The sequence below is a fragment of the Cynara cardunculus genome (assembly GCF_001531365.2).
Source record: "Cynara cardunculus var. scolymus isolate 2C chromosome LG 15, CcrdV1, whole genome shotgun sequence".
In the NCBI taxonomy this organism is placed as follows: domain Eukaryota; kingdom Viridiplantae; phylum Streptophyta; class Magnoliopsida; order Asterales; family Asteraceae; genus Cynara; species Cynara cardunculus.
The window spans coordinates 20,838,217-20,857,455 of NC_037542.1; the positions used below are offsets into that span (position 1 = coordinate 20,838,217).

Below are 19,239 nucleotides of genomic sequence, written 5' to 3' on the forward strand. Positions count from 1 at the left end.
GATTAGTTATGTATAATATAAATATCTTTTGGGCTTTCTTTAATTTATTTGCTTTATATGTGTTAAAACAATATATTATAGATTGATTTTTTATGATACTCTTGATAGTTCTTTTTCTTATGCCAAAACTTTTATAAGTTATCTTTTGGTTGCGTAAGTGTTCATTGCTCAATTTATTGTCAATCCAAATAGCCCTACAGATTCCTTTTTACAACAAAGCAAGAAAATGAAAAGTTGAAGTTAGATTAATGCAATGTCTTAGGATTGACTCATCGTATATTTTAAGTTTTCCAATATGGTTCTTTTTTGCTTCTTTCAATTGATTTTCTTACATCAATATAAGTTGAAATATTTGAAGGAGACATATATTTATGTGAAATATTTTTTATTCTTGAGTGTGTCAAATTCCTTGATATTCCCGTGTTATTATTACTTATTTTATTTAGTTTTACAACTTTAAACCTAAACAAATCTCTCTCTCAATGTATATATATATTAAAATTTCACTAATTATATTTTATTTAACTTTTTAGAATTATTTAAATACTATTTCTTGATAATTCTATTAACAACTAATACATATTTATATAGACAATCTTCAGATTATTAATCAAAGTACTCATGCTACCGTGCAACGCACGGTTCCCATACTAGTAAATGTAAAGTTTAGATTAGTCGGTGTTTTCATTATGTTTATCATGGTAGGAGAGAGGAGAAAGAATATTATAAAATACCCATAATGCCCTTTTTTATTTTTTATTCAAAAGTACTAAAATAACTAATTTCCTAATATATCTCTTAATTTAATTAATATAACTTGTGGTTTATATTAAACTAGTTGTGTACCCGCGCAATGCGGCGGAAAGCCGTGAATTTTAACGATTTTGAAGTTTCACTGGTTTTATTAGAGAAAATTTAACGATTATATAAATTACATCTGGTTTTTACATATTAATACAATTTGAATAAATAAGAGTTATGGTTTCAATTACAGTTTATCGATGACAAAAATTGTATGACAGTTTAAATCCAATATATATAAACGACTCCACAAATGTGTTCGATTTATACCAAGAGCAAAGAATCAAGAGAGCGAGACCGAGAGTTCTAGAACAATTGAATGAGAAAACTTTTAATAACTCATGGTGAATATCAATTTGAATTTCATCTTGGGGATGGGGAGAAGACATAGAGAGATGAGAAGGTGAAGACATGAGTGAAATGTATCAAGTATTATGTGAACATGAAAAGAAAAAATAATAATATGCATTAGTAACTTGTATTATATGTTATTTTAATTGTAGATTAAGAGATTTTAAGACTAAATGCATAGAGTAATAGTACTTAATGTATTATGAGTTATTTTTAAGATTTTTAAGACTTTGTGTATAAATGTATAGTACTTTATACATTAAAAATTATTTTTAATACTTTTAAAAAATATGATTTATAAGATAGTATAGATATCATGCATCTCACAAATTGTAATCATCAAACACATACACACATTTAAAAAAACCTCCCAAATTAAAGCATGGTTTTTGCATTTACATTTTTCATATAAAAAAAAACGAAAACTTTAAATATTAGTTTTTTAATAAACAATTTTTTACAACATCAATTTACATGTTTAAAGTAATCATACAAAAATCATATTTTCAAAAGTAATATCATGAAAATTAACATAAATCTTATTTTATTGGAATCACACCAAATAAATATAAAATATTTACCATCATTATTCCATTTCAAAGAATTTCAAATCAATATGAAATTGAAAGAGCTTATAAATATTTCATTTCAAAAACTATTGATTTCTAAATCAAAACTGTGTTCTTTTTTGAAAAAAATATGTCGTATTTGAACAATCCATCACTATTTTGCAGTCAATCTTCTTTAGATATTTGTGGGGGACACGGCATTTCAATGTGACTTTATGACAACTTATTTACAACGTGACAATATGTAAATATATTCGTCCATAAAACATGTAGGGTCCCGTTGTTAAATCATTGGAATTAATATAATGTCACGTGTAATAATAATAAAAAGGTAAAATATGAATGGTTTAAGCCTTTAAGAATTTACATATTCATTGTGATGCAAATAAAAGACCAACCAATGTTGTATAAATACCTCATCAATCTTCAAGGAAAAAAAAAACTTCAATGAATCTAGACAAAGAGTGAAGTACCGTTGCAGATCGAGAGTCTTGGGTTCTTGTTCTTGGACATTTGGACGATAATTTTAGGTAAAGCATTATGTTTAAGCTTTGAATAGGATGTAAAACAAGTCGATTGGTTAGGGTTTGGGGGGGTTGAAACCAACAATAGGTTAAAACTCACTATTATGACTGTTTGAGCAAATATTAAATTTCATATACAACCCGATACAGTAGAACTAAAAGCCAACAAGAAACCAAACCAAAAACGATGTAAACTTACCCAAGCATCAAGTGTTAATTGAGTTGAATAAATGGCGAAGAAAAAGACTTGTATAAGAATAAAAAGGAACTCACCCATCAAATAAAATTTAGATCTAATTGTTGCAGTTACATCAAGAAATCCAACATAAAAAACAACCGACAACTATATCTTGTACTTCAGTAGGATAAAGAGTTGTCTTCTCTATTCGTGTCTGTCCAATCATGAGAAAACAAAGTAAAATTCGTACCTACATTTTCTTCAAAAAAATGAACCAAGATTTAACTATGAAATTTTGTCCAGGATTTCAATATAAATATGTTACATAGGAGTAACAAGAATGATTACGTGCTCAACTACATATATAAGTGTCTCTTTCGTTGGAGTCCACTAGATAAAACACTTTATTTTTGAAGTTACTTCTTCAAAAATGGTCATTTAATTTGTTTGCGAATTTTCATCAAAACCATTAAATTTATGTTAATGCACTTCCCAGTGATACAAAAACAAGATATTTCAGGTCCTGACTTAGATGTCTCGTATTTCTCGAAAAAGTGATAGAATCAATTGGCAAGAGGTCAACGCTTATGTGAATTGCACTTAAGCTGCGCACGAAAGGCTTGAAGCCAATCCCAGGGATGCTAATGTGCCTTGGATGATCCACATCTCCCCTTTTGACTATACAATAATATGTGGATTACTCTTTTACCCGCAAACACAATGTAGGCATTGGGTTCGGTTCGGCAATAAGGATGTCGTGACGCCTTTCGGCCTGATCTTAGACCCTGACTCACCCTCCGTGGACGAAATCGTTTTGGATCTTGAAATTAGTCTACAAATTGTTTCTTAGTACACAATCTAGGAGCGATTTTTATTTAGGGGCTGTTTGGTTGCCTCTTAATGGTGACATTAAGAGGAAACCTCTTAATCGGTAAGAGGTATAAGCTGTTTGGCAAAAAAATAAGAACCTCTTAACCATGACAAAATCCTCTTAACGATTTAGGGGTTAGGGGGCTCCTAAACGGTTCAGATGTATGTTCTTCCATTTTTGCCCTCTCAACCTTTTCCAGCCACGTTCCTTCCTCCTTCCTCCTTCCAGTCGATCTCGCCGCCTCCCACTCCTTCCACCTTCCTCCTTCCAATCGATCTGTGGAAGGAAACGATTACACTCACAACAAATCAAACCCACAAAAAGTCTCTTCTTTATTGAAATCAAAATCAAATCATAGAACCCAAAAATAAAATCGAGGGTTCATAGTGGGTAAAACCACCCTACCAAAATTGCTCTTGTTGGTCACCGGAACAATCGATCGAAGCTGGCGACGGAGGGAAGGCAGAGGCGGAAGGCCTGAGCGGCTAAGGCTGGCGACGGTGAGGGATGGCAGAGGCGGAAGGCCTGAGCGGCGGCAGGCCTGAGCGACGGCTATGGCTGGCGACGGAGGGAAGGAGAGATGGTAGGAGAACCAGGCGAGAAAGGACCGACGACGACCAAACATCCCTTCAACTCCAACGAAGACTAAACCAGGCTTCCAATTTGCTTCAATTTGATAAAGGGGGCGATGAAATTAAAACTGGAATTGAGGCTGTGAATATCCATATGTGATTTTTGTTACTTATTTATAATTTAATTTAAATTATTTAATATTATTGACTCGTTTAGTAATAGTAGATAAAGTAATTGTTTTATTCAGATATTTGCTAAACGACTATATTTCATTCAGTACTAAATTATACAGAGGGTTAAAATGGTAATTTATTATCATTCAGAGAATATTTACCAAACAACCATATTTCATTCAGCACTTAACCATTCTGACCCTCTTAGCCATTTTGACCTCTTAACTATTCTACACTAAATCATTCAGCAACTGCCAAACAGCCCCTTAGACATTGTTAGTGATATTGAATCACCGATAACTGTTTAAATTACAACTTATGTCGCATCGACGGTTATTTATACTATATTACAAAGCATTTGACAAAAACTTTTAAAAACGATTTTTTATGCACGAAATACTGTTTATTGATGCATAGTACTTAAAATGTAAGATTACAAGTAAATTGTGCATAAGTACAACTTATTAAAGCTCCATGTTTGAATTCGTCTAACTAACTGCAGATAAACATAATCAAATATTGGATAAACATAATCAAATATTGGATAAACATCTAATTTTAAATATAAAAAATCAAAAATGTAATTATGATAATCATTGATAACTAACATAATACTTAGTTATTATCTTTATAAAAAATTATATTATTAAACTTAAATTAAATTTCTTTGTTACTAAAGCTAAATTAAATTACAATTAAGAAAATTACACCCAAACACAAGAACTTTTAAAAAGATTAATTTAATATTGATATCGATATTTTTTTTTCAAAATTTTATGATATTTTTAAATTTATATTTTATTCAAAAATAAAAACATTATCAATTTTCTCAAAACCACAAAAAACCAATGTTTACTTAAAATTCAAGATTACAAGTAAATTATGCAAAAGTAAAAATCTTATTAAAGCTCGATGTTTGAATTCGTATAACTAATTGCAGATAAACATAATCAAATAGAGGATAAACATCATATTTTAAAATCTAAAAAATCTAAAATATAATTAGGATAATTATCGAGTTCTAACAAAATAATTAATTATTATCTTTGTAAGAAAATTATATTATTAAACCAAATATAAATTATTGCGTTACTGTATCTAAATTAAATTATAATAATAATTGAATTAAAAAATTACACAAAAAATGAGGAATTTTAAATAGTTAATTTGATACGAATATCAATATATTTTTGTTATGCATAAAGTACTGTATATTAATGCATATTACTTAAAATTCAAAATTACAAGTAAATTATGCATAAATACAACTTATTAAAGCTCGATGTTTGAATTCGTATAACTAACTGCGGATAAACATAGTCAAATAGAGGATAAACATCTCATTTTAAAATATAAAAAATCTAAAATATAATTAGAATAATTATCAAGTTCTAACAAAATAAATAATTATTATCTTTGTAAGAAAATTATATTATTAAACCAAATATAAATTAATTCGTTATTGTATCTAAATTAAATTACAAAAAAATTGAATTAAGAAATTACACAAAAAATGAGGAATTTTAAATAATTAATTTGATACTAATATTGATATATTTTTGTCAAAATTTTATTATATATTCAAACTTATATGTGATGTTTTCTCAAAATTACATACGACCATATTATAATATCGACTGAGATAAATAATAAAATAAAAAAACAAAATTAAGATGTATCTTACTACATTGTACGAATACCCTTTTAGTAATTTATAAACAAATCAACTTACTTTTCATAAAGACATGAAAACCACGTGTTTATATTTAAGGAAGGTCCACAAATTAAATTTCAACCTTGTATTTGTATAATTATCCGACAAATAAACTCATAAATTACTCTTATTTTATAATATTTCCTCCTTCAACTTTAAATTATTTCAGATTAAATTAAGTACTATTAAACCGCCTACCTGACCTATTGTGGGGCCCTTGGGGTACCAAGGTCCACATCGTAGGGTTGAATCCCCCCTTTATTATCATCCTAAATTATTTGGTTGACTATAAGTCTTGACTTCATTCCCTATTTTTTTAAATATATGATATTTATATACGTCAAATCAGATGCAACAAATAAATTCACAGATCGTATTTATTTTTGCTGAGGTTTAAACATTTGACCTTATAAAATAAGGTCAAAGACTACGATATCGTTAGGCAAAGACTCTTTGGTTTCATTTCCTATTTTACTTGATTTATTTTTATATATGAAAAAATATGTATAAAAATATGGTATTTACACATTCTTGTTTCATTTATAACTATTTTTTCTTTCAACAAACAAAACGATCCTTAACATTTTACATATGAAACAACACTGTAAAACCATTTCATTCTCATACATATTATTTCATACGTGATACAACACATAAAAACTTTTTTGTAATTAAATTTGTATGATTTGTTAATTTACAAAAATAATTATATGTTTATGTTGGCATCATTAAGAAGATCCATCCAATTATATCAGATACATTTTTTTCGGTAATTAGTTTGAGTATGTCTTTTTCAACTATAAACACAGAGTTAAATTAAGAATACAAACTCATATCTTGTATTACAATTACATTTATTTAATCAATATTACAAATACTTGTATTATTATGATTATTTAAGTTTCTATTATATTTAAGTATCTTTTTTAATTAGATTAATAAACTGTAAACGAATTTTAAATGTATAAAGGTGGTATAATTTAAGTATCCGGTGGATGTTATTATTGGTATTAGAGTGAGTTTGAATACTAAAATTTAGTTTGGAGATGGTTTAATTAAGGTGGCAACTTGCAAAGGAAGCCCCAGGTTGAAGTGTTTTGATAGCGTTCAAGAAACGATACAAAAGAGGATAACCAAATTAATTACAAACATACCGCCAAATGCTGCCCATTATTATATATAGGAAAATTATAGAGAACAGACATGGGCAATCTCCATCTATTTATAAAACCAGTAGATACCCTTTTTCTCTCCATTAACCTCTTCAGGTTCGATAAAGATGCAGTCTTTTGTTTCTCTCCAAACCGCCTCTAGAATGGGGGTATCATCGTATTTGTAGTAATCACCCAAGATCGGCATCACCGCCAGCCTTGCCTCGAAAGTATGGTAATGTGGGATGGTTGGGAACAGATGGTGTACGGCATGAGTTCGGGTTACATCATGGAAAGCATGGTTCAAGAATCCAAAGTTTCTGTCCACAGTGGCTAAAGCACCTCTAAGCCAGTCCCATTCAGTGGAATCGTAGTGAGGGATGGAAGGGTGAGTGTGATGTAGATATGTCAATAGGATGAAGAATCCACTCATAAAAAGGATGGGCATTCCGTAGAAGTTGATCACCCATTCTGTGCCCTTTATTAACGCAAGACGGTATACCCCGTACAATGTGCCAAATACTCCAAGATCCGTGAGAAAGATCTGAAAGCGCTCGCTATCGTTGAAGATAGGACTATATGGGTAAAAGTGGCTCGTGATTCCCTTCTCGTAYTTCCTTCCATARAGATTGAASACGAAGTACAAGGGAAATCCAAGAACGATCTTGAACACAAATACTACAAAAGAGCCGAGTGGGTTGTTTAGAATTTCAGAGTACAATTTATCAGACTTGCGTTTGGGGATCCAAACCTCATCGTATTCGATGGAGTTGGTGTTAGCATGGTGGGTGCGGTGGCTGTATTTGAATCCAAAGTAGGGAGTGAGAATCAAGGAGTGGACGATGAAACCRACAGTGTCATCGAGCCATTGATACTCGCTGAAGCCATGATGGCCGCACTCGTGACCGATAACCCACAAACCCATAAGATAAGCTCCTTGGAAGAACCAATAAAGCGGCCATGCCACGTATGTAAGGGGTTTAGGGAGCACCGGAATGATAGTAGCAGCAAGATAGTATAAGACAGTGACGATTATAACATCACGGAAAAGGGCTGCAAAGGAGCGTACAAGAGATCGTTTGAAACAGTGTGGTGGAACTGCTTTCTTGAGATCGCTAAGCTCGAATGGAGGCTTAGAGACAGGAACACGTTTGAAGGCGTGGGGTTTATCGGAGGCTGCAGCAACGTTCATTCGTCCACCGGCCCCCATGGTTCCAACCTGCATGCCAAAGATGATGATATTAATTACATTACGTTTAAGTCATGTATCTGAAATGAATTGAAAGTGATAGATACCTTAAGCACAAGTTTTGAGCTTGTGTGGCTGCTGGAATGTGTTGAGATGAGTGAAGCAATGTGGCGTATTTATAGTTGGAGAAGATATGAGCGAGACCACCACTCCAGACAATTAGAGGGTAGTTCATACACAGATACATAGAGATGGAGAGTGACAACTTTAAGAATAAATGACTTTACATTATTAAAAACATAAATATGATAATTAAGTGGCAAATAATTGTTTATGTGATCGGTTACAACCCAAATTAGACCTTGTTATTTAGAGAGAGTGACATCCTTAGTAAATACCAATAGGTCAAGGAAACAACCGTCATGTTGCCACAAAGGAACAAAAATGGAGTAGGTTTGCAAACAACCTACAAATTGTGATTATTGTTTTTTTTTATTATTTATTAATATCTTGTTTTAATAAATTATATCGTTCGCTACAACATATTTATTAATATCTTATTTCATTAATATCCTTTTTCTTTTTATTTTACTTTAACAAGTTCGTTTTATTTGTTAAGTGGTCTACTTCATCAGTTTTTAATAAAGTTTAAGAACATATTTATTTACGTTACCAATTTCTTTTGGTATTAACGTCTCATATCCCGTTTGTATTTAAGTATGAACGACTATTAATATATTTTTTGTATTTAATTTGAAGTATGAAAATTATATTTTGTTGTCTTATTTGACAGATAACATATGAAAAGAAGTAAAATGGTATTATTTTTATTGGTAAGCATTTATTTAAAATATGCATTTTGTTTTTTTTTCTTCCATTAAACTATTAATAACAAAAATAATAATATATTATTCAATATATAATTACAAATAGGGTTATAATGGTCATTATATTTTTGATAAGCACTTACCAAAAACATTTGGTAAACAATCTTACCCGGGACAGCACTTACCGGGATAGCACTTACCCGGGTCAGCACTCTTACCCGGACAACACTTACCCGATAAGATTTGTTAAACAGCCCCTTAGTTGTGATCCATTTTGTATCCCAGAAAATTGCATTTAATTGAATTAATTTAAATGCATTATTAATACCACCTTATTTTCGAAAAATAAAAAGTCAAATGTTTTTTGGATCCTTAATTAGAGTTAGAGGTGAAGTGCAAAGTCTATTAAAGCCCATTAACTAGCCCAATAGTAATCGGATTGCGCATTGCGGGTTGATTCGGATCGGGACATAATAATAGGTTTCTAATACGAATCCATTGGTTTTATTTTGAAATTTTTTTATTTGGTTTTATATATTTAACATTATAAGCATGAAATCTAATACTCACAACTTGTTTGGTTTCATATACCAATATGTTTAGGTTGTCTTGAATATATTATCATTTATTTGTTAATACAGATAAGAGATATCTAAACTATTTAAAAGAACTTTTAAAAAAATCTAACATTATTGAATTTAACTGAGCTTCAAGAACTGTATATAATCTTTAGCACGATACCTAAACATATAAGTAGAAAGAATTAGAATGTGACAAGCAAGAATCCTTATGTAATTGACAAGTTTAGCCTTAGTAACTTTATATTCTCGAAAACTATCTAAGCCATTATGTAATTTCAGTGAAATCATGAGTGAGGTTTTGTACTGCGTTTACCATTAAGTTATGATAGTATCCCTGCAAATTAAGTAAGACGTCATGTTTCCAAATAACTTATGAGTTACATAAGTTTTAAATGTCAAGTGTGAGAATTAACTGAACATATGCATCTATCAAATATTCGGTTTTTATTTTAAATATATAATCACAAAAATAGAAATAGAAAATACATGATTTAAATAAGATAATAAAAGAGGTCAAAGATCATGGGCCAAATATTATGTTTCCAATCTTAAACCTAGCTAGGATATATTACATTTTTGCCCTTCTCACAACCAATCTTCTTTTGTCTTTATTTATTAGATATATAATTTAATTGTTTCCTTTTTATAAAATAACAACTTAGATGAATGTATTGATGATGAACTTAGATTCTTTGCATCAACTAATCTATTATCTATACGTCACTTGAATACAGACAAAACATGAAAACGAAAGCAATGCAATACACAACTCATGTATTAGTGGGATCCATACCTGCATGGTTTGGGTTGAGATTTTTTAAACTACAAACATTTGAGTTGAGTTTTTCAAATGTCTTTACCAACCAAATGAACCTATGCATGTACAGCCTTATCCACGAGTGGTCCATTCATGACTTCTCATTTATGTGGCTTTTGTTTCTTTTTTTTCGAATCTGTATACCATCAAACAAATCCATATACAAAAAAGAAACATAAACTAAACTTTAAACGAGACCTTACACACATCGTACTTGATTTGTGAACGAAACCAAACCAAACCAAACCTTATATTTATTTTTTATTTATCATATCGGTTAAGCCAATAGCAAATTATATTACTATTTTATATGATTTCCTTTTAGATAAATTAGTCTGAACATATATAATATTAACATTTACATAAATTGATTTATCTTTAAACTAAAAGAATAAGAAATTGAGATATATTTGACAAACTTTCAACCAACGTTAGCATTGTAACATAATTATGAAAACGAGCCATAACAAAAGAATTAATGTTCATAATGAATAACTGTTAATAATAGAAAAATCATCGCAACTGATCGCGAAAGAAGTAACATTTTGACCGGCAACTTCATGTACGTCCTCCACCACTTATATAGCCAACGTTGTTGAATAGTGGTAGAAGTTTGGACTTTTTTTTTTCAAACGATCAAAATTATATTAAATTAAAAATAAAACCAAATTAATATAAATAAAATAATAATCAACTCATAAAAGGTGAACGTAGAGGAACAAAAATGATACATAAAAATACAAGACTTATAATGATATGTTAGATAAATTAGTTGATAAATTAAATATTAGTTATAAAAACATATTTAAGTGAATTAATAGTCGGTTTACAAACGAGATGATCAGATAATCATGTATAAATAGTGTAAACATGTATAAAGGGGTAGTTTATTTAACGTTTACTTGACAAGCGTTTATTGATAGTACTCGATACTTTCACTTAATTTATCAGGTAATGTTTTAGTATATTAAAACCACATTGCATGCTATGATTTGTCCGATAAATGTTTATCAAGAAAGAGTCTGTTACTTTCACTTAACATGTAGGAATCTGGATGCTTACAATGACTGTTATCATGTAAGATTTTCAAATTTTATTATATTCATCTAAAAAGAGAAAATGACGAGATAAATAACTATTGAAGTTGACTTTAATTTGGATGACAAACAACAACCAAGTGATTGTGGTGAAAATGACGGAGATAATTTTTCCATAATTGTTGTTATTTTTCAAATTTATTAAATGCTTTCAAACGATAAATAAAATAATTTTTTAATTCAAAATCCACTTGACTTTGAAAAATAAACCAAATATCAGCTTTTTTAACATTTATTATCATACGATCCAAGAAATATTAACATAATTCTTAAAAGACTTTTAGTCTAACGGTATATAAGTCTCTGGTTCAGACCTCATTAAAAAATGAGAAGAGTGAATGAATTTATTTATTCTATTTATCATATATATAAATATTATATATTTAAAAAAAATATTAACATAATTATTTTGAAAATTGATAAAAGTAACAAAGTGGGGGCGGAATGTTTGAAGTATTTTTAATAATGCAATTTATTATTAAATGCGGAAATAAATAATTATAATCACGCCACCCATCTTTTCCAACGACTCTTATTTTGTCGCCTAGCGATCTCTCGACTTTCAAATATTACCAAAAAAAAGGCAAATATAATTTAGTGTAAAAAATTAGATAAATGTATAATGAAAAGTTAATAAATATTGTTTCAGTATATTTCAAATCATAAATTACATTAAAAAAAACCTTAATTTGTGTCGGTTATTATTTTGAGTAAGTTGTTTTTTAAATAATTGTGATGTATACAATAATAAATTCAAAATAAAATGTCAAACAAAATTATAATACGTTTTGTGTCTGTTATTTTTGTAGTATGGATTTTTAATTACACCATAAGACATAACACAAATCCTTAATTGTACTAAAGACATAATATCTTTTTTTCCCAAAAATATAGCTCATAGGGAATAGTTTTTTTTTTCAAAATAAGAACAAAAACAGAGTATGTTATAGTAGAAAATCACGTATGATATAGTTGTTCTCTTGTTTTTTTACTTTCACCATGTTCTCGTGTGACCTTTATATGTGTCTATGTATGTGTGCTGGAATATTCAAATAAAAACCATAAGTGTTTTTACAATCGTGAGAACCAATATAAACATGATTGATACATTGATTTGGGATCATGTGAGAATTTTTTATCGTGAGAATCCCCCCCCCCTTTCTCCGGTTGTCCTTTGACTCCCCCTCTTGATTCGGCACTCCTAAAAAACGTGGTGGCACACCCGTAAATTAAACGAAAATTTGAGGGTAATGATGTAGGCGGACATTTAGTTTAAGATATTTTAAAGTCTATCAAGGACCTTAATTGTCAACTCTAACAACTTACATGTCTTTCATGCCCTAAACAAATTTGAACTATAGCTTAATATATCTCATATATCTTAGAGTAAATTAAAATATGGTCCCTAAGGTATATAAAAAATTATAGATTTATCCTTTAACTTAATTTATTACATAAGAAACCTTTAGGTATGCAGATTCTTACGGGTTTGGTCCTTCACACTAACTTCTATCAAGTTTATCCGTTAAATACGAGGGCAGAATGGTCATTGTATTATTTTTAATTATTTTTACATTTTTGGGAAAAACATTTTCAAAACAGGGGTCAGAATGTATAGAAATAAAACTTGTTCACACCAAACCACCATGTCCACCTCCTCTGTCCAAACTTGGAGGTCCAGACATGGAAAACTTCTCTCGGTTCTCTCATCTATCTCTCTCTTCACGCCACCACCAAAACCACCGTCTCCACCACCTCCCACATTCTTGTAACCACCATCGGACGGGATCTGATTCATCGGAACGATAGCCAGAATCTGAGTTCGTTGGGATCGAACGAGATCTGGTATGAAAGTTGGGCGAAATCTGGGTTCTCAAACCACGAGTCCTTGAGAACGTTGGGGTGATAGTGCTTCGTGAAAATCGAACCAGGTCTTGTATGGCAGCGATGGAGGTGGTGGAGATGGAGCTATCTGTTAAGTGGTTAGGTCTGTCGGCGATGGAGTTGGCCGATGGTTGGGTCTACCGGAGATCAAGACGACCGGAATTGGAGCTGTTGGGTGCGGCGAGAGGTGGCGGGAGTTGGATTTGTGGGGTTCCGTTCCAGATCTATATATAAAATAGAGTAACTAAAATTTTATAATAAAGAAAATTGTAAGTTAATGGTAAGTTACATATTTGGTCCATGCGGTTTGAAAAAATGGTAAAATAAATAAAAAACCAATTATCCTTATAGTTAACGGATAACTTGGACGATCGTTAGTGTGAAGGACCAAATCCATAGGAATCTGCATACATGGAGATTTTAATTATGGAATAAATGAAGTTAAGGGACCAAATCTGTAATTTTTCACACGAATTTTCTTTTTCATTATGAAAATAACACATATTTCTTGTCATTAATTAAGAAAATTCTAACTTTCTTATAAAAATTTATTAAACACTGTTTTTATACTATTGGTTTCAAAATTAAAAAGAAGTACGTAAATTTAAATATTCTCTTATATATCTATAATAAAGATAAATAAGATTTCTTTCCTTAGTAACTTATTAGTATTTCTTGTACTCAAATTTATACAAAATGAAAACCATTTATTGAATTTTTTTTTCATACTTCTCGAGGATCACTACAAAAAAAGTGAGCATTGACAATGCGACTTTTAGTGATGACATGTTTCTGTCATAAGTTGTTGCGACGACATGTTGTTATATACTCTTTCTAATGATAAATGAACTTTTAGTGACGACAAAAGTCGTTGCTAAAAGCTTTGTTTCTCGTAGTGGACCACGTTTTTACGTTCGTTCAGGGCCTATAAAATGTCAGGAACGAACATATATATATATATATATATATATACTCACACACACATATATCTATATATATATATATGTATATGTATTTATATTTGTATTTTCAATAACTTATTAGGCATGTGTTCTTTTATCTTCTCATAAATCCTTTAGAGTTGCAACAAGAAACCGGTAGGCATTTGTTCTTCGCAAAAAAAACAATAAACTTTTAAAAAACGTTTCGACTTTAGAAAACGACATATTTTTATCAAATTTAATCAATTGGTAATTTGTTTATTATAATAAAGTTCAAAAAGTGTTATCCCTTGTCAATATCTATTAACCTTATCATTGTAATATACACACATATATATATATACACACACATATATATATACACACACATATATATATATATATACATAGGGTTTATTTCAAATACAACCTATCGCATTTGTACAACCAATGCAACCCAATAAATTGAAATATTTATGAAAGTGATTAGAGTTCATTTATTATGATTTAAATATTTATGGAAGATGAATATGGTTCATTAATTATGATTAATACTTTATATTAGGAAATAATCAAAACCTCCATAAAATCACATATCAATCAAATGAAATGGACGGTTGAGATTGAGTTGTATTGGTTGCACAAATGACAAAGGTTGTATAATAACCAACCTCTATATACATATATATATATATATATATATATTTTGTTCTCGTGGAATATTGTAAATTGAAGTACCCTATGAAAATGACAAAATCTATATTTTATTATCATTAAATTTTAATTATTAAAAAAAATTAAAAGCATCTTCTAACAACTATGTTATTTTAGAAATTTTAGAGGTCAGAGAGAAAATATAGCATGCATGTTGGAGATGCTCTAACAATGCGAAAGAGTTGTATTCATATCGAATTTGTTTAACCTTTATTTAATCTCGGGATGCAAGTCTAGTAACAAGAACTTTTTGATATCTTAGCTTGAGAAATAATCAAAAACTGTTAAGAACACGACAAAAAGACCGAGCACGTCGACAATTGTTAGGCAACGTTTGATATGTAAACTGGAATGGATAGAATAGGATCGAGGGTGAATTCTAATGGTTTATCAAGGGTTATGTCCATCAACAATGATATGTTGTATTGTAGGAAAAAATATGTATTATTTTTAAGTCATCATATCAAACGTACATGACACCACAAAAAGTCACATTATGAAGAACGTTGAATTTAGAAAAATACATCTTCCAGATAATTTTTAAAATATAAATTCAATTTTTTGAACATCGCCCACCAATGGAAGAAGCATAGATATGAATATTTTTTACAAAATCATATTTGCTTTTTGTATATTTGAGTCTTTAATTATCACAATTTCTTTTTTCCAGAAACACAATAAATATGAAATTAAAAGTTAAAAACTATGAAAAAATGACACAAAACCAACTCTATAAAAATTTATATTATTACAGTAGTTTCAAAATATACACAATTGCAATTGCACACAAGAAAATGACAAAGTGTCAACTGTCAACTTTCACGGGTGTCACACTACTTGAAAATACATTTTCACCGACGGATATTAACCAAAGGATTATTGTAATTTTATGTATTTTATTTTTTAATTGTGGGAGTTCCTTTGATATATAAATGCATTTATCATTTATATTGTGGGAGTGCTTTTTAATTTTATTTTTTTAATTTGTGAGTTCTTAACAAATTAACAATTTTCCACTACATACGTATATACTACATGAATACATACATTCATTACAGTTAAGAATCACGAAAGCCCATGACTATCCAATACTTCATTAAGAATTGAACCACTAATTCATCAAAGTCTGATACATTTCATTTTAAATATATATATATATATATATATATATGTATATGTATATATATATATATATATGTATATGTATATATATATATATGCTTAGAATTTACGGTATTCAAGTGAGCCCACCCCAGAGCATAAAAGCAGTAGATATGGATGAAAATGAGTTAGTTGAGAGATAAATCCAAAAATAATGCAAGTGAGATGCCTTTTGAGCACAACAAACTTAAGTAATCAGTACTAATAACGTGTTATATTCTAAAATCAATAAAAGATTTAGTTCATTAAATATATATATATATTACTCCTAACCTAACCTCTTACATCATAACAGATCAGCTTTTTATAATAAGCCCATAAATATCTTAATAACTATTTTATTAAAGTTTACGGAAACTTTTAAGTTTTTATCAAATAATCTCTCTACATTCAAATTGATTTTTTAATTATTTATTTTTCGTGTTCTCTCAAATGTCATCATTTCTGCAATGATTAAAAACAAAAAAGATCAAATTCAACCGGTTTATCCTTGTAATTTCGAACCTAAAAGTCACAATGGCTTGTCTATATTGAATTTGATTTTTTTTTGCTTTTAACTGTTGTGGGTTTGGATATTACAGAAACAATGATATTTGAATCAATCCGATAGAGAATACAGATCTGAATCAAAAAAATAATTAAATATAATAAGTAAAATATTATTTGGTGGAAATGGAGTTGGTCAAATATGCCGGCAATCTCCGATTGTGCCACCATTGAAGACCATTTATCAAGCGATTATATAATAATTATATGTATTTATTTATATGCATGCCCAATTTTCAATCTTCAATCTTCAACTATAAATCATACACCATATCTTCAACCCACCTTTACCAATCCAAGATTCAACAGCTCACACCAAGGTACGTATCTCCATTTTTGTTTACTAACATCAATTCTTCAAATGCATTAATGTGAAGTGGACTCATTCTTCCTCTACTTATGCAGGTTTTAGGGTTTTGAAATCAATCAACCATGGGAGCTGGTGGCCAAATGAAGACGGAGGAAGACATCCTTAAACATGTTCCCGTTTCGAAACCTCCATTTGGGATTTCTGATCTCAAGAAAGCCGTTCCACCACACTGTTTCAAACGATCTCTTATACGCTCGTTTGGCTCCTTCTTCCGGGATCTTATCATAATCTACACCTTCTATTATCTCGCATCCACTTACATTCCTTTGCTCCCTCCAACCCTTTCGTACGTAGCATGGCCTCTATACTGGTTTGCTCAAGGTAGTATTCTAATGGGGTTTTGGATCCTAGGCCATGAATGTGGTCATCATGCCTTCAGTGAGTACCAGTGGGTAGATGATGCCGTTGGTTTCTTCATCCATTCTGTTTGCCTCACGCCATACTTCTCTTTCAAATACAGTCATCGTAGCCACCATGCCCACACAAATTCCATCGAGTACGACGAGGTATACATCCCAAAGCGCAAGGCCGATACCTTCTTCTCCGAGTTTCTGAACAACGGACCTGGCAACGTGTTCACTCTCATCCTAAGAACCACTCTTGGTTTACCCTTGTACTTGATCTTCAACACTTACGGTCGTGATTACAATGGATTTGCAAACCATTTCTTACCACAAAGTGGTATCTTCAACGACCGTGAGCGTGGCCAGGTTGTGCTCTCAGATGTCGGAATCGCTGCGGTTCTCTACGCGCTGTACCAGCTCTTACTAACACAAGGCTTAAAAACGACAATTTTCCTTCAGGGAATTCCATTATTTGTGATGAGTGGCTTCTTCATCTTCTTAACTTACCTAAACCACACTCATCCAGCAATCGCTCACTATGACTCGACTGAATGGGACTGGTTAAGAGGTGCTTTATCCACCATCGATAGGGATTTTGGAATCTTGAACAGGGTTTTCCACAACGCAAATCACACTCATGGCATCCACCATTTGTTCCCGACGATTCCACATTACCACGCAATCGAGGCTCGAGAGGCGGTGAAGCCCATCTTAGGTGAGTACTACATGTATGACGATACTCCGATACTGAAGGCGATGTGGAGAGACACAAAGGAGTGCATCTACGTAGAACCAGACGAGGAGAAAAAGGGTGTTTACTGGTATTACAAGTAGTACACCATGTCCATGGCAATGGGAATTCGCTACATCTTGAAACGTATATACATTCTGACTTGTATCCTAAATGCAATTATGATCTACAACATATATGCGTACAAGTATTGAGTGTATTTTGGTACCATTCAGCTCCACGTCTTTGTAGACATACATATTATCTAATATAATAAAGTGTGAATTTTGTATTATATTATTTTCCTAAAGATATATTCATACCCCTCATTTTTTTTTAATTATAATTTGTACAGCTATAGTTGTCTATAGTTAACTTGTTTTATATCTCTTAGTTTTTTTCATTTTATATCATCATCATATTAGCATGCATAATTTTATATTAAGTAAAATATATTTTAATTTTAACAAGTTACATCATTATAATCGTCTTATCAGCACCTTCAAAATAAGTCCAATTTTAAATACTTTTGGATTTAATTATATTATAATATATCAAATATAATACGAAAATTATTTATAATACTTATACTTTGAACCCTTATAGGATACATAATCGTATATTAACTAAAATACATTCAAAATATATTTTAATTTTAACAAGTTACATCATTATATCGTCTCGTCAATACTTTCAAGATGAACCAAATATTAAATATTTTTGGATTTAATCATATTTATTAAAATATTATAAATATTTTAATATTTAATCATAGAAATATATGAAAATGTTAAAAGTAACGAATTATAAAAACCATAAGGGCTAAAAATAAACTGAAAATATAAATGTATTGTATTCTATCGCCCGTTTGTTTTTAGTGTAGGGATATGAAAAGTTTTATAGTAGGTTTATATAGAATTGGGTATGAATAGAATTTGCGATTAGTTAACTAATAATAAAAATTAGAATAACTAAAAAATTGGTATTTATCAATACTAGAAGAGTACTCGTGCAATGCAGCGAGATACATCGTGTTTTTAATATTTCATTTTATTCTTTATCTCAGTCGATGTTATAATATGACTTTATGTGATTTTGAGAAAACGATGATGTTTTTATTTTTGAATAAAATATATGTTTGACGATATCATAAA

At 30.2% G+C, this 19,239-nt stretch overlaps 2 protein-coding genes across 2 annotated transcripts; one reads left to right on the top strand and one right to left on the bottom strand.

Annotated features, from left to right (window-relative positions):
* Nucleotides 1–6,804: 6,804 nt before the first annotated feature.
* On the bottom strand, nucleotides 6,805–8,230 carry LOC112527536 (delta(12) fatty acid desaturase DES8.11-like). The gene is made up of 2 exons (XM_025138228.1): nucleotides 8,202–8,230; nucleotides 6,805–8,124 (listed from the first exon to the last, which is right to left on the bottom strand). Exon 2 carries the CDS (start codon nucleotides 8,113–8,115, stop codon nucleotides 6,973–6,975), a length of 1,143 nt encoding a protein of 380 aa, XP_024993996.1. The 5' UTR covers nucleotides 8,116–8,124; nucleotides 8,202–8,230; the 3' UTR covers nucleotides 6,805–6,972.
* Nucleotides 8,231–16,930: 8,700 nt separating this feature from the next.
* Nucleotides 16,931–18,380, top strand: LOC112527377 (delta(12) fatty acid desaturase DES8.11-like). The gene is made up of 2 exons (XM_025137987.1): nucleotides 16,931–16,961; nucleotides 17,047–18,380. The coding sequence occupies exon 2, from the start codon at nucleotides 17,074–17,076 to the stop codon at nucleotides 18,187–18,189; it is 1,116 nt and encodes a 371-aa protein (XP_024993755.1). The 5' UTR covers nucleotides 16,931–16,961; nucleotides 17,047–17,073; the 3' UTR covers nucleotides 18,190–18,380.
* Nucleotides 18,381–19,239: the final 859 nt, after the last annotated feature.

Bases quoted from the DNA above. Each gene is read 5' to 3' on its own strand.
- LOC112527377 (XM_025137987.1), top strand. From the start codon at position 17,074: ATGGGAGCTGGTGGCCAAATGAAGACGGAGGAAGACATCCTTAAACAT.